This window comes from Heptranchias perlo, chromosome 6 (genome assembly GCF_035084215.1).
Source record: "Heptranchias perlo isolate sHepPer1 chromosome 6, sHepPer1.hap1, whole genome shotgun sequence".
In the NCBI taxonomy this organism is placed as follows: Eukaryota; Metazoa; Chordata; class Chondrichthyes; order Hexanchiformes; family Hexanchidae; genus Heptranchias; species Heptranchias perlo.
This window is the reverse complement of record NC_090330.1, coordinates 37,077,926-37,093,403: the sequence shown is the minus strand read 5'-3', so window position 1 is coordinate 37,093,403 and position 15,478 is coordinate 37,077,926. Positions and strand designations below refer to the sequence as shown.

Sequence of the window (15,478 nt, the reverse complement as noted above, 5' to 3'; positions counted from 1 at the left end):
CCAACTCAGAAGCCAGTCTTCAGCCAATTCGATTCACTCCATGTGATATCAAGAAATGGCTTAGTGCATTGGATACAGCAAAGGCTATGGGCCCCGACAACATCCCGGCTGTAGTGCTGAAGATATGTGCTCCAGAACTAGCCGCGCCTCTAGCCAAACTGTTCCAGTACAGCTACTACACTGGCATCTACCCGACAATGTGGAAAATTGCCCAGGTATGTCCTGTCCACAAAAAGCAGGACAAATCCAATCCGGCCAAATACCGGCCCATCAACCTACTCTCAATCATCAGCAAAGTGATGGAAGGTGTCATCGATAGTGCTATCAAGCAGCTCTTACTCACCAATAACCTGCTCACCGATGCTCAATTTGGGTTCCGCCAGGTCCACTCGGCTCCAGACCTCATTACAGCCTTGGTCCAAACATGGACAAAAGAGCTGAATTCCAGAGGTGAGAGTGACTGCCCTTGACATCAAGGCAGCATTTGACCGAATGTGGCACCAAGGAGCCCGAGTAAAATTGAAGTCAATGGGAATCAGGGGGAAAACTCTCCAGTGGCTGGAGTCATACCTAGCACAAAGGAAGATGGTAGTGGTTGTTGGAGGCCAATCATCTCAGCCCCAGGACATTGCTGCAGGAGTTCCTCAGGGCAGTGTCCAAGGCCCAACCATCTTCAGCTGCTTCATTAATGACCTTCCCTCCATCATAAGGTCAGAAATGGGGATGTTCGCTGATGATTGCACAGTGTTCAGTTCCATTCGCAACCCCTCAGATAATGAAGCAGTCTGGGCCCACATGCAGCAAGACCTGGACAACATCCAGGCTTGGGCTGATAAGTGGCAAGTAACTTTCGTGCCCGACAAGTGGCAGGCAATGACCATCTCCAACAAGAGAGAGCCTAACCACCTTCCCTTGACATTCAATGGCATTGCCATCACCTAATCCCCCATCATCAACGGCCTGGGGGTCACCATTGACCAGAAACTTAACTGGACTAGCCATATAAATACTGTGACTACAAGAGCAGGTCAGAGGCTGGGAATTCTGCGGCGAGTGACTCACCTCCTGACTCCCCAAAGCCTTTCCACCATCTACAAGGCACAAGTCAGGAGTGTGATGGAATACCCTCCACTTGCCTGGATGAGTGCAGCTCCAACAACACTCAAGAAGCTTGACACCATCCAGGACAAAGCAGCCCGCTTGATTGGCACCCCATCCACCACCCTAAACATTCACTCCCTTCACCACCGGAGCACTGTGGCTGCAGTGTGTACCATCCACAGGATGCACTGCAGTAACTTGCCAAGGCTTTTTCGACAGCACCTCCCAAACCTCTACCACCTAGAAGGACAAGAGCAGCAGGCACATGGGAACAACACCACCTGTACGTTCCCCTCCAAGTCACACACCATCCCGACTTGGAAATATATCGCCATTCCTTCATTGTCGCTGGGTGAAAATCCTGGAACTCCCTTCCTAACAGCACTGTGGGAGAACCTTCACCACATGGACTGCAGCGGTTCAAGAAGGTGGCTCACCACCACCTTCTCAAAGGCAATTAGGGAAGGGCAATAAATGCTGGCCTTGCCAGCGACATCCACATCCCATGAACAAATTTTTAAAAAACAGGATACTTGTGGCCAATTGTGTTGGCGCCCCAGGTGAGATCAACTAACTCTGCATGGACTGGGGATTAAGCCTGAGACCTTCTTGTCTGTATCACTAGGGTACTCGCTAGATAAAGCGGATGAGCATGCAGAACTGTATGGCATCATGAATGCATATAGCCCATGGGAGTTTTCTCTCTTCAGCCTTGGCGATACTATTAGTTTTTGTCCTGCACCTAGAGTTAACAATAAAAATAGGTTTGCCTCTGCTTCTCAGCCTCCAGTTGAAATTGGTAACGCACTAACGATAATGAACCTTTATCATATCATTCTGTGTTGCATTGAGATGATGTGCAGCAGTTTGTGCATTGAAATAGATTCATTGTTTCATGTCTTTGTTGTGGCTATGATAGACCAATGTAGCCTCTGGGAGTTTCAAGCTCTGCTTGCAATCTGAGTTTAATATATTGCTACAGACACATAAGGGCTTAGCATCGTTTATTGTAGAGAACAGGAAATGTTTCAGAAAGTAATAGCTGTGGTTAAGTAATTCCCTGTAACTTTATTTCAGCATACTTATTTGCTGTGAGCATGTTGGGTGTAAAAACACAATTTCTGAGATGTTCTTTAACGTTGGTATTTCTCATTTTTTTAAATAAAGCAAATTGACCTTTTGAGCCACAACAACATGCCAGAGATTGTTGTAGAACTGCTCAATACCCTGTATGACCCTCCCAACCAAGATGCCGCAGACGGTGTAGAATTGGTGAAGTTTGCTGGGTAAGAAAACTAATGGAAATTTGAAGCCATTTATTACTAATGACACTAATAACCAAATAATAGCTTACATGCATCCCTAGAGAGTTATACCACCATGAACTTTTTTTCATCTGTTCTCACATGAAGATTGTAATTTTTTAAAGAAATAACATGAACATACTTAAGTTGAGCATGCTTCTTATGAAACTGTAGTAGTATCACGAGTGCCCGCCTCCATACATTTCGCTTTTTTTTAAACATAGCTGTTATCATTTTTGTTTATTTTTTGTGCCGAATTAAGAAACCTGACTGGCTTTTGTTTAACCCTTCACTGTCAGTCACTGTGTTTGCTATACAAACCACTAGCTTTATTGAGCAGAGCATAGATTTATACAAGGTCTAACAATAAAGTTTATTCAGCTGTATTACTGGATTTAAACTTAAATAGATTTTTTTTTTAATTTCCTAATCTGTGCACAAAGCTTTTTTAGTTGATTTTTCAGTTTCAGTTTGTGGGAGAGGAGGAGCAGTCCAAGTTGTTGATTTTATCTATTATTCCCTTGAATATTTGTTGGCCAATAAGAGATGAATTTGTAAAGAGCCTGAAATGAGCAGTGTCAATTTCTACTCTCGTCATTTCAAGATCGTGAAGATGTTGACCAAGCCAAGAATGGACATAACTTGCATGACGGCCTGTAAATGTTTGGATGAGGAAATGAGGAATATTGTCCTTACATTACTAGGATCCATCCTGTGTGTCCCACTTTGGATTTTTTTGCAAGAATCTTGTATAGTTCAATCATAGATGTATTTTTCTGCAGCAGGGTATATGTGCTCAGAAATCTAAGACTTTTTTTTTCTCGATTCAGGGCAATGGATCCTGCTCCAAACCCACCTTATTTCCCATCCTGTGTAATCAAAGCTACATTGGAATACATCAGTAGCTGCCACAAAGAGAAGCTTAAGTCACTTGTTGCAATTCTTTCAAAAAATCCAGTAAGCTTTTTGTTCCATTTGCATTTTGTGCTTGTGTTTGTAAACTTGATAAAGGTTGCACTGGGAGGGCAGTGGGTATTTTTTTTGAAGGTATTATCCATGCCCAAATCCTTAAAATAAGGAAGTGATGACTTATTTTACACTTTTTTGGTGGGGGGGAGTGGGTTGATATTCTTCACAGTCACACACCTCTTTGGCTGGTAAGGTAGGACATTCTAACAGGATTCTCTGTAACCTCCCCATCTTTCTCACTAATTGAGAACTGTTCTTTAACTGAGAAGACAAATTTCTTATAACAGGGTTTAAATCGCTAAACAATGCTGTCTCTCAAATTAATTTTATAATTGATTAATGTATCATTTTCTGGTAGTGACCAGATTATTAGTGTATAACTGTTAACAGAAGAATGTTCAAAACGGGGTTGCACATTGTGAGTCAGGATTTAATCAATAGCAAACTTATAATCAATATTCTTCTTCAGTGTTCTTCCCTTTTTTCCTAAACTAGACTTTCTTTATTTTCCTTTTTATTTTTTGATCATTTGTTAATTTGTGCTATGTTCTATGTTGGGTTCACTCTGATTATCACAGTGTACAGTTTAAAATCTCACCAAGCATTTTTAAGAAGCCATTTTAGACATGTACAATTACTGGCTTTCTGAAATGTGTTGCAAACAGGATTCAATCCAAAAGATCTTGCTAGCGATTTCTAAAAAGGCAGCAGAAACCAGCAGTGCCTATGAAAAACATCGAATCCTGATGATGTATCGTTTGTTTGTCAACTTGCTGCTGAAAGAGATAAAGGACGGGCTGGGAGGAGTGTGGGCATTTGTTCTTCGTGATGTCATCTACAGTCTGATCCACCATATCAACAGCCGGTCAGCTCTCTCTTTATTCTTTTGATATTTCTTGTTACCTTTAAGACTTGTTCATTGGTTGACTTGTACCCAAGTAAAGAATGTTTTTTTAAAAATAAATTTTGTTACGTTTTCTCTTCCCCCTGTCATGAAGGTGCCAACTTGTGCTGTTGTGCTGTTCCATAAGCACCAGCCACGCTCTGGTAACTCATACAACTTGCTATTCTATATGTGAGTGACAGAAAGTTGGTTAATCCGTGGGGGTTGGAGAGGAATAACAATTTAGCCGGATTCTGTCCTCGCCCGATACATTTTGCACTGGATAGCATTAAGGAGCTGGATACCATTAAGGAGCTGGAACCCTTGTTAATTGTTTTCCCCTCCCTACCCCAAGGGTGCTGATTTTTTTTCTGCTTTCCTAGCTACCTGCTAACTCAACACAGATAAGGGATTGAATCTGGAACCTTCCTGGTCTGTATCACTTATTTCCAGACTGGGCAATACATTTACCAAGCCACGAATGACTAGGTTTTTCTTTTCATTTAAGTGTCTGGTTGTTCTCAAAATATTAATCACTTTAATGGTCATTTTTCATGTCAGTTTTGGCTTCTTCATTCTCTTCCCTTGTATAATCACTTACAATTAATAGGTCCAAATGAGTGAAGCATCGTAGAGACAAAAATTTGGATCAGTTTTCTTTTGGATTACTGCATCACTTGGCTGCATTTTTCAAAGAAAATTCAGTTGTTCGAACCATCAGATTTAGAACAATTACTTCTGTCTAACTCCCGATATTGGTGGGTGGTGTTTAATGTTTTGTAATCCACCATATTCAAGGCTTAAAATTAATTGAATCAAAACTAATACATCAACTGAAGACTGGTGAATGCACCAGCACATGCAGAAACCATCTCGTGTTGGATTTTATTTTTTCCGCCAAATTAAAATTTATTTTTATTTTCTCACCCTCTCCTTGGACCTCTCCAGCCAGGCACCATTTCCTGGGTGACAGGATGAGTAGAAAATATGTTTCCAGCAGTAATACACTTGTGGTTTCATTTACCTGTGTCTTTTAAATAAATTCTCCTCCTCTGGGAAGTAATCTGCTTTCTTCTCAGACCTCTTCATTACCACAGTTAAGATCGGGAACTCACCTATGAGGATTTACAGGTGTCACTGTGCCAGCACACTGGAGCTCTTTCAAATAGATTTCTTAAACATTTGTTACAAGTGACTGTGTGTATAACATACAGCAAACAAATTATTGGGTGTTATTATGTTGGCGAATCTGTCATTTTTACTAAAGAACCTTGATTTCCATTAGCTACTTGTCTAGTGAATGGTTCCACCACTTTAGTTTTGAGTTGATGGATACAAAATCGTGGGGGGAGGGTGGGTTGCATCTCAATTCCCAATATGCACTCCGATTGTTCTGAAGACCAAAAATTTACCCCAAAGTCTTGTAGTTGCATACCATTGTTTCAGTTCATGTATTGTACATTTTTCTTTTTAGGCCATCACACATGGATGATGTATCTACACGTAGTTTTTCTCTGTGTTGTGACCTTTTAAATGTCACTTGCCAAACTGCTGTGCAGCACTGTGGAGATGCACTTGAAAGCCATCTTCATGTCATCGTGGGCACACTTACACCATTGGTCCATGAACAGCCAGAGATTCGCCAGCAGGTGAGCTGCTGATTCATAATATAATTCCTGCTTACTACTTGCAGTTTTAAGTTTTATGGGCTTAACTTTATCATTTTTTTTCTTGTTAAAACTGCAGTTAAAAATTTATAATTTTTCTACTTCTACTTCTTGTACTTATATACTACCTTTAACGTAGAAAGATGTTCCACCGTGCTTCATAGAAACCCAATTTTAAAAATGAACACCGAGCTAAAGACAGTTATTCAGAGGAGTGACCAAAAACTTTGTCAAAGAGGTTGGGTGTAAGCAGAGCATTAAAGGAGGAGAGGGAGGTGGGAAGATGGAGAGGTTTAGGGAGGGATATCCAGAGTATCGGACCTAGGTGGCTGAAGGTAAGGCAGCCACTGGTGGGGCTAAAGGAGCTCATGGAGGAATTAAACACAACAATGAGAATTTCAAATTGGAGACATTAAGGGACCGGGAGCCAATGTAGGTCAGTGAGGAGGGGTAATAGATGAGTGGGACCTGGTGTGGGATAAGATACAGGAAGCAGAGTTTTGCATGAAGTTTACAGAGGGTGGAGGGCAGGAGTGCATTGATATAGTCAAGTCTGCGGTTCTGACTGTTTTAACATCTAGCATCATTGTGCTTTCGCATTTTATTATTGATTTAAACATTTAGTGAATTATAGTTGTAACTCTTTCAGGCCCTAGAATTGCTGAAGTATTTAGTGATTAGTAATCGAGACAATGAGAACCTGTACCATGCAATTAGGCGGTTGGATCCATTCCCTGACCTTCCTGACTTCAGGGAGCTGCGTCTTACCCAGGAGAAAATCAAGTACAGCAAGAAACGGTTCACATTATTGGAGGTAAGAATTTTTTTTTAAATGAACACTGAGTGCCGAAATTCTTGACTTCATTCGTTCTATCAAAAATATAGACTTGCAAAAAGTAGTACAATTCCACTTTTTAACTCGTGTCTACTTTTTCACTGAAATTTGTACCAACTAGAGTATTAGTCTCACGATCACTTAATCTGTACAGTCTATGTACTCTTATAACTCGTGATAGACTGAACTCGCAAATAAAAGGCGGACACCACGGCTGCAATTATATTGCAACCATGTGAATTAAGAATGAATCCTACTGAGTTTACTTCAGGTTTGGAGAGTTTACACTGGCTCTTACAAAACCAATCCCTACTTGTGATTTGAAATCGCTCTGAAACCTTTAGGTTTGTAACATCATGATGCATGTGTGATGACATCATGATCGGATTAAGTGCACGCGGGATGAGAAAGCTGTCAGTTAAAAGCGTAGCTATCAGTCAGAGCTGCTTGTAAGTTGCTAGGGAGAAAACTTTTTGGCCTAGAATTTAATTGGCGCCAGGCCCATTTTTCAGGCACAAAATGGGTGCCTAAGAATTCATATGGCGGGCTCACGCCACACCGGAAGTACGCCACCCATCATATTGGATCAGGCGGCTTCATAGGCGTTCAGGGCGTGTGCCAGAAGTATGAAAAACACCTGATTTCTGATTTATAAAATTTAATTCTGACTTCTGGTTTTGCTGGTGCTGGACTGTTTTTGGCTGTCTTCAAAACAGTTTTACTGCAGTCATGGGTGATCTGGTAGGTTTGCCTTTGGGGCTGGAGGATGAGGAGGAGTAGCAAAGAAGTCAGGAGAAGCTGGGAGAAGGAGGAGGAGCAACGTATCAGGCACCTTCCCTTCACAAAGGAGGCTATAACTGAGCTATGTCATCTGCTGTAGCCACAACTCGAGACTTAAACCAGGTCATGGACAGCAATGCCTGTGGCTGTCAAGGTCACTGTTAACTTTTATGCCACGGGCTCCTTCCAGGCTGCAGCAGGTGACATCAATGACATCACCCAGATTGCAGTCCTCCGTTGTATCAGGAAGGTCACTAAGGCTCTCTACGCCAGGAGGAACATTTACATCTCTTTCCTCGTGAATAGAGCAAAGCAAGATGAGAGAGTACTAGGCTTCGCCCATATTGCAGGGTGTCCCAGGGTCCACGGTGTCATACACTGCACCCACATTGCCTTGCATACTCCCCATCACCATCCTGACATCTTTCTGTAGAAGTATATGTTCATTTGGCTAGCCTGGTGTATATTTTTTAATTGAGAAACTCCAGTGAAAGGACAAGGCTCACAATGTAGGACCAAGGTTGAAAAGAGTAGGATAGAAGATGAGATCAATCAAAAAGTAAGAAGAAAAGAACTTGCATTTATAAAGTACCTTACCCCGCCCTCAGGACAACCCAAAGTGCTTCATAATCATTTAATTACTTTTAAAGTGCAGTCTCAATGCTGCAGCCAGTTGGCACATAGGTCACAAATAGCAAATGAGATCACAGATGATTGGCCAATTAATTTTTTTTTGGGGGGAGCAGTGTTTGAGGAAGGAATGTTGGGCAGGACACTGGGAGAACTCCTTGCTTTTCTTTGAATAGTGTCATGGGATCTTTTAGTGCCCACCTGAAGTACTGGAATAGGCAGACAGGGCTTTGGTTTAACATTTAACCAGAAAGACTTCACCTCTGACAATGCAGCACTCCTTCAATATTGCATTGAAATTTCAGCCCACATTATGTGCTCAAGTCCATAGTGGGGTTTGAACCCACAACTTGCTGACTGAGTGCTAATGTTTAGATGACACAAAGCTTGGGTTTTAAATGCCTGTAGGTTGTAGAGGGGAGGGAATATTGAAGAAGGTAAATAGAGATCCAATTTGTGAAATAATGAGTTAGGGTGGGATATAATGGAAGGAGTCTTGAACACTGTGAGGATGTAGAAAAAGGAAGAACATGTAGGGCTTCAAAACTGAAGTTTAGGAAGAACAAAGACCAAAGTTTAGAGGAACAATGGCTACAGAAAAAGACAAGATAGATTGTAATGGAAATAGAAAAGAGCAGGTTGGAGTGAGGGATACCAGAAACATAGAGGTTCCATTCCCCTGGCTGACACAGACAGTGTAGCAGCAGAGTGAGGCTAAAGTTAGTTTAAAAAGAAAAGTTAAGATAATTACAGCTTTATGTTTACCTTTACACTAGTATTTTTCTGTTTCAGGAAATCAATCACTTCCTTTCAGTCAGTTCCTGTGATTCCTTACCATTAACTAGGCTTGTGGGATTAAACGATCTAAAAAAACAACTGGAACTTCACAAAGAAGATATTAAAAATCTGTTGAAAGAGTGCCAAGGTAGTTTTGAGAGTTATTGTATAACAATCATGGCAATGGCATATCATAGTATATTATTGCCCAATTTGCAACACCATTATGTTAAGAACGGGTTGTAAAATCAAGCTACTGTTTACTAATTCTTCACTGTAGGTATATGTTTTACAGTATCAGCAATCTGAGCCCGCATGCAGCACTGTTGCTTACGGAACCTCAATGGGCTGAGACAGATGACACGGGCTTTAAGTCTATCTGATTTATAATAAGAATTTACTCCAGATTGTTAAGTTAATGAGGTAAACTGCAATGTAACTAATTGAAACAATGGGGAGAATTTTAACCTCCACAGGACAAGCGGGACAGTGGCGGGGTGGGGGTTATATTGTTAAGAATGGGAAACCCAATCCGCCGTGAGCACGCCGACATCCGGTTTAACCGAGGCGGATTGGGGGCGGCCGAGTAACCCGCTCTGGAGAGGCGGGTCAGTCACTATAATATGTTAATGAGGCTCTGCCTGAAATTATGTCAGTGATTTGGATTTAACACCTCCAGCACGGGTTTCCCGGGGCTCGGGAAATACGGCAGCTAACGGGAGGCGAGAACTGCCGGATCCAGCAGGTAAGTGCTTTTCCAGCACTGCTTGTGGGCCAGGAGGAGCAGGAGTGCTTCCCCACAGCCCCCGAAGCAAACCTTCGATGATCTGCCAATCCTCCCCATGATCTGCCGACCCACCTCGTGATGTGTCCCGTCTCCCCCACCCCACACGCGATCTGATCTGTCCCCTCGCCACGGCACCACCCCCCCCCCCCCCCCCCGTGATCTGATCCCCTTCCCCCCACCCCCGCGATCTGATCCCCATCCCCCCCCCCGCGATCTGATCCCCATCCCCCCCCCGAGATCTGATCCCCATCCCCCCCCCCGCGATCTGATCCCCTTCCCCCCCCCCCCGCGATCTGATCCCCTTCCCCCCTCCGCGAACTGATCCCCTTCCCCCCCCCGCGATCTGATCCCCTTCCCCCCCCCCCCGCGATCTGATCCCCTTCCCCCCCCCCGCGATCTGATCCCCTTCCCCCCCCCCCCCGCGATCTGATCCCCTTCCCCCCCCGCGATCTGATCCCCTTCCCCCCCCGCGATCTGATCCCCTTCCCCCCCCGCGATCTGATCCCCTTCCCCCCCCGCGATCTGATCCCCTTCCCCCCCCGCGATCTGATCCCCTTCCCCCCCCGCGATCTGATCCCCTTCCCCCCCGCGATCTGATCCCATTCCCCCCCCGCGATCTGATGCTCTTCCCCCCCCTCGCGATCTGATCCTCTTCCCCCCCCCCCGCGATCTGATCCCCATCCCCCCCCCGAGATCTGATCCCCATCCCCCCCCCGCGATCTGATCCCCTTCCCCCCCCCCCGCGATCTGATCCCCTTCCCCCCTCCGCGAACTGATCCCCTTCCCCCCCCCGCGATCTGATCCCCTTCCCCCCCCCCCCCGCGATCTGATCCCCTTCCCCCCCCCCGCGATCTGATCCCCTTCCCCCCCCCCCCGCGATCTGATCCCCTTCCCCCCCCGCGATCTGATCCCCTTCCCCCCCCGCGATCTGATCCCCTTCCCCCCCCGCGATCTGATCCCCTTCCCCCCCCGCGATCTGATCCCCTTCCCCCCCCGCGATCTGATCCCCTTCCCCCCCCGCGATCTGATCCCCTTCCCCCCCGCGATCTGATCCCATTCCCCCCCCGCGATCTGATGCTCTTCCCCCCCCTCGCGATCTGATCCTCTTCCCCCCCCCCCGCGATGTGATCCCCTTTTCCCCCCCCCCCGCGATGTGATCCCCTTTCCCCCCCCCCGCGATGTGATCCCCTTTCCCCCCCCCCGCGATGTGATCCCCTTTTCCCCGCCCCGCGATGTGATCCCCTTTTCCCCGCCCCGCGATGTGATCCCCTTTTCCCCCCCCCCGCGATGTGATCCCCATTTCCCCCCGCGTGATGTGATCCCCATTTCCCCCCGCGTGATGTGATCCCCTTTTCCCCCCCCGCGATGTGACCCCCTTTCCCCCCCCGCGATGTGATCCCCTTTTCCCCCCCCGCGATGTGATCCCCTTTTCCCCCCCCGCGATGTGATCCCCTTTTCCCCCCCCGCGATGTGATCCCCTTTTCCCCCCCCGCGATGTGATCCCCTTTTCCCCCCCCGCGATGTGATCCCCTTTCCCCCCCCGCGATGTGATCCCCTTTCCCCCCCCGCGATGTGATCCCCTTTCCCCCCCCGCGATGTGATCCCCTTTCCCCCCCCGCGATGTGATCCCCTTTCCCCCCCCGCGATGTGATCCCCTTTCCCCCCCCGCGATGTGATCCCCTTTCCCCCCCCGCGATGTGATCCCCTTTCCCCCCCCGCGATGTGATCCCCTTTCCCCCCCCGCGATGTGATCCCCTTTCCCCCCCCGCGATGTGATCCCCTTTCCCCCCCCGCGATGTGATCCCCTTTCCCCCCCCGCGATGTGATCCCCTTTCCCCCCCCGCGATGTGATCCTCTTTCCCCCCCCGCGATGTGATCCCCTTTCCCCCCCCCGCGATGTGATCCCCTTTCCCCCCCCCGCGATGTGATCCCCTTTTCCCCCCCGCGATGTGATCCCCTTTTCCCCCCCGCGATGTGATCCCCTTTTCCCCCCCGCGATGTGATCCCCTTTTCCCCCCCGCGATGTGATCCCCTTTTCCCCCCCGCGATGTGATCCCCTTTTCCCCCCCGCGATGTGATGCCCTTTTCCCCCCCGCGATGTGATCCCCTTTTCCCCCCCGCGATGTGATCCCCTTTTCCCCCCCGCGATGTGATCCCCTTTTCCCCCCCGCGATGTGATCCCCTTTTCCCCCCCGCGATTTGATCCCCTTTTCCCCCCGCGATGTGATCCCCTTTTCCCCCCCCGCGATGTGATCCCCTTTTCCCCCCCGCGATGTGATCCCCTTTTCCCCCCCGCGATGTGATCCCCTTTTCCCCCCCGCGATGTGATCCCCTTTTCCCCCCGCGATGTGATCCCCTTTTCCCCCCCGCGATGTGATCCCCTTTCCCCCCCCCGCGATGTGATCCCCTTTCCCCCCCCCCGCGATGTGATCCCCTTCCCCCCCCGCGATGTGATCCCCTTCCCCCCCCGCGATGTGATCCCCTTCCCCCCCCCGCGATGTGATCCCCTTCCCCCCCCCGCGATGTGATCCCCTTCCCCCCCCCGCGATGTGATCCCCTTCCCCCCCCCGCGATGTGATCCCCTTCCCCCCCCCGCGATGTGATCCCCTTCCCCCCCCCGCGATGTGATCCCCTTCCCCCCCCGCGATGTGATCCCCTTCCCCCCCCGCGATGTGATCCCCTTTTCCCCCCCGCGATGTGATCCCCTTTTCCCCCCCGCGATGTGATCCCCTTTTCACCCCCGCGATGTGATCCCCTTTTCACCCCCGCGATGTGATCCCCTTTTCCCCCCCGCGATGTGATCCCCTTTTCCCCCCCGCGATGTGATCCCCTTTTCCCCCCCGCGATGTGATCCCCTTTTCCCCCCCCGCGATGTGATCCCCTTTCCCCCCCGCGATGTGATCCCCTTTCCCCCCCGCGATGTGATCCCCTTTCCCCCCCGCGATGTGATCCCCTTTCCCCCCCGCGATGTGATCCCCTTTCCCCCCCGCGATGTGATCCCCTTTCCCCCCCGCGATGTGATCCCCTTTCCCCCCCCGCGATGTGATCCCCTTTCCCCCCCCCGCGATGTGATCCCCTTCCCCCCCCGCGATGTGATCCCCTTTCCCCCCCGCGATGTGATCCCCTTTCCCCCCCGCGATGTGATCCCCTTTCCCCCCCGCGATGTGATCCCCTTTCCCCCCCGCGATGTGATCCCCTTTTCCCCCCCGCGATGTGATCCCCTTTTCCCCCCCGCGATGTGATCCCCTTTTCCCCCCCGCGATGTGATCCCCTTTCCCCCCCCGCGATGTGATCCCCTTTCCCCCCCGCGATGTGATCCCCTTTCCCCCCCGCGATGTGATCCCCTTTTCCCCCCCGCGATGTGATCCCCTTTTCCCCCCCGCGATGTGATCCCCTTTTCCCCCCCGCGATGTGATCCCCTTTTCCCCCCCGCGATGTGATCCCCTTTCCCCCCCGCGATGTGATCCCCTTTCCCCCCCCCCGCGATGTGATCCCCTTTCCCCCCCCGCGATGTGATCCCCTTTCCCCCCCCCGCGATGTGATCCCCTTTCCCCCCCCGCGATGTGATCCCCTTTCCCCCCCCGCGATGTGATCCCCTTCCCCCCCCGCGATCTGATCCCCTTCCCCCCCCCGCGATCTGATCCCCTTCCCCCCCTCGCGATCTGATCCCCTTCCCCCCCTCGCGATCTGATCCCCTTCCCCCCCCCGCGATCTGATCCCCTTCCCCCCCCCCCGCGATCTGATCCCCTTCCCCCCCCCCGCGATGTGATCCCCTTTCCCCCCCCGCGATGTGATCCCCTTCCCCCCCCGCGATCTGATCCCCTTCCCCCCCTGCGATCTGATCCCCTTCGCCCCCCCGCGATCTGATCCCCTTCCCCCCCCCGCGATCTGATCCCCTTCCCCCCCCCGCGATCTGATCCCCTTCCCCCCCCCGCGATCTGATCCCCTTCCCCCCCCCGCGATCTGATCCTCTTCCCCCGCCCCCGCGATGTGATCCCCTTTCCCCCCCCCGCGATGTGATCCCCTTTCCCCCCCCCCCCGCGATCCGATCCCCCTTCCCCCCCCCCCCCCGCCGCGATCCGATCTCCCTTCCCACCCACAGCGATCCGATCTCCTTTTCCCCCTCCCCCGGGACTCGATCTCCTCCCCCCCAACCCCCGCAATTCGATCTCCTTCCCCCCCCCCCCCCCCCCCGGGACTCGATCTCCTCCCCCCACCCCCCGCGATTCGATCTCCTCTCCCCCCACCCCCCCCCCCCCCCCCCGCAATTCGATCGCCCTCCCCCCGCGATTCGATCGCCTTCCCCCCCCCCCCCGCGATTCGATCGCCTTCCCCCCCCCCCCCCCCGCGATTCGATTGCCTTTCCCCCCCCGCGATTCGATCGCCTTCCCCCCCCCCCCGCGATTCGATCTCCTTTCCCCCCCCCGCGATTCGATCTCCTTTCCCCCCCCCGCGATTCGATCTCCTTTCCCCCTCCCGCGATTCGATCTCCTTTCCCCCCCCCCGCGATTCGATCTCCTTTCCCCCCCCCCGCGATTCGATCTCCTTTCCCCTCCCCGCGATTCGATCTCCTTTCCCCCCCCCGCGATTCGATCTCCTTTCCCCCCCCCGCGATTCGATCTCCTTTCCCCCCCCTGCGATTCGATCTCCTTTCCCCCCCCCGCGATTCGATCGCCTTTCCCCCCCCGCGATTCGATCGCCTTTCCCCCCCCGCGATTCGATCGCCTTTCCCCCCCCGCGATTCGATCGCCTTTCCCCCCCCCGCGATTCGATCGCCTTTCCCCCCCCGCGATTCGATCGCCTTTCCCCCCCCGCGATTCGATCTCCTTTCCCCCCCCGCCGCTGCGATTCGATCTCCTTCCCCCCGCGATTCGATCGCCTTTCCCCCCCTCGCGATTCGATCTCCTTCCCCCCTCGCCCCCACAGCGATTCGATCTCCTTTCCTCCCCCCCCCCCCCGCGATCCGATCTCCTTTCCTCCCCCCCCGCGATCTGATCCCCTTCCCCCCCCCCGCGATCTGATCCCCTTCCCCCCCCCCGCGATGTGATCCCCTTTTCCCCACCGCGATGTGATCACCTTTTCCCCCCCCGCGATGTGATCCCCTTTCCCCCCCGCAATGTGATCCCCTTTCCCCCCCCGCGATGTGATCCCCTTTCCCCCCCCCGCGATGTGATCCCCTTTTCCCCCCCCGCGATGTGATCCCCTTTTCCCCCCCCCGCGATGTGATCCCCTTTTCCCCCCCGCGATGTGATCCCCTTTTCCCCCCCGCGATGTGATCCCCTTTCCCCCCCCGCGATGTGATCCCCTTTTCCCCCCCCGCGATGTGATCCCCTTTCCCCCCCCCCGCGATGTGATCCCCTTTTCCCCCCGCGATCCGATCTCCTCTCCTCCCCCCCGCGATCCGATCTCCTCTCCTCCCCCCCGCGATCCGATCTCCTCTCCTCCCCCCCGCGATCCGATCTCCTCTCCTCCCCCCCGCGATCCGATCTCCTCTCCTCCCCCCCGCGATCCGATCTCCTCTCCTCCCCCCCGCGATCCGATCTCCTCTCCTCCCCCCCGCGATCCGATCTCCTCTCCTCCCCCCCGCGATCCGATCTCCTCTCCTCCCCCCCGCGATCCGATCTCCTCTCCTCCCCCCCGCGATCCGATCTCCTCTCCTCCCCCCCGCGATCCGATCTCCTCTCCTTCCCCCCGCGATTCGATCGCCTTTCCCCCCTCCCCCCCCCCGCGATTCGATCTCCTTCC

The 15,478-nt window shown here is 51.6% G+C and overlaps 1 protein-coding gene across 1 annotated transcript in view; it reads left to right on the top strand.

Annotated features, from left to right (window-relative positions):
* Positions 1 to 15,478, top strand: part of atm (ATM serine/threonine kinase) — a 169,862-nt gene that overhangs the window by 50,261 nt on the left and 104,123 nt on the right. The window contains exons 27-32 of the mRNA XM_067986120.1: positions 2,269 to 2,387; positions 3,236 to 3,362; positions 4,040 to 4,239; positions 5,732 to 5,906; positions 6,574 to 6,738; positions 8,962 to 9,094. Coding sequence (XP_067842221.1) covers positions 2,269 to 2,387; positions 3,236 to 3,362; positions 4,040 to 4,239; positions 5,732 to 5,906; positions 6,574 to 6,738; positions 8,962 to 9,094 — 919 coding nt within the window. The remainder of the gene's footprint in view (positions 1 to 2,268; positions 2,388 to 3,235; positions 3,363 to 4,039; positions 4,240 to 5,731; positions 5,907 to 6,573; positions 6,739 to 8,961; positions 9,095 to 15,478) is intronic.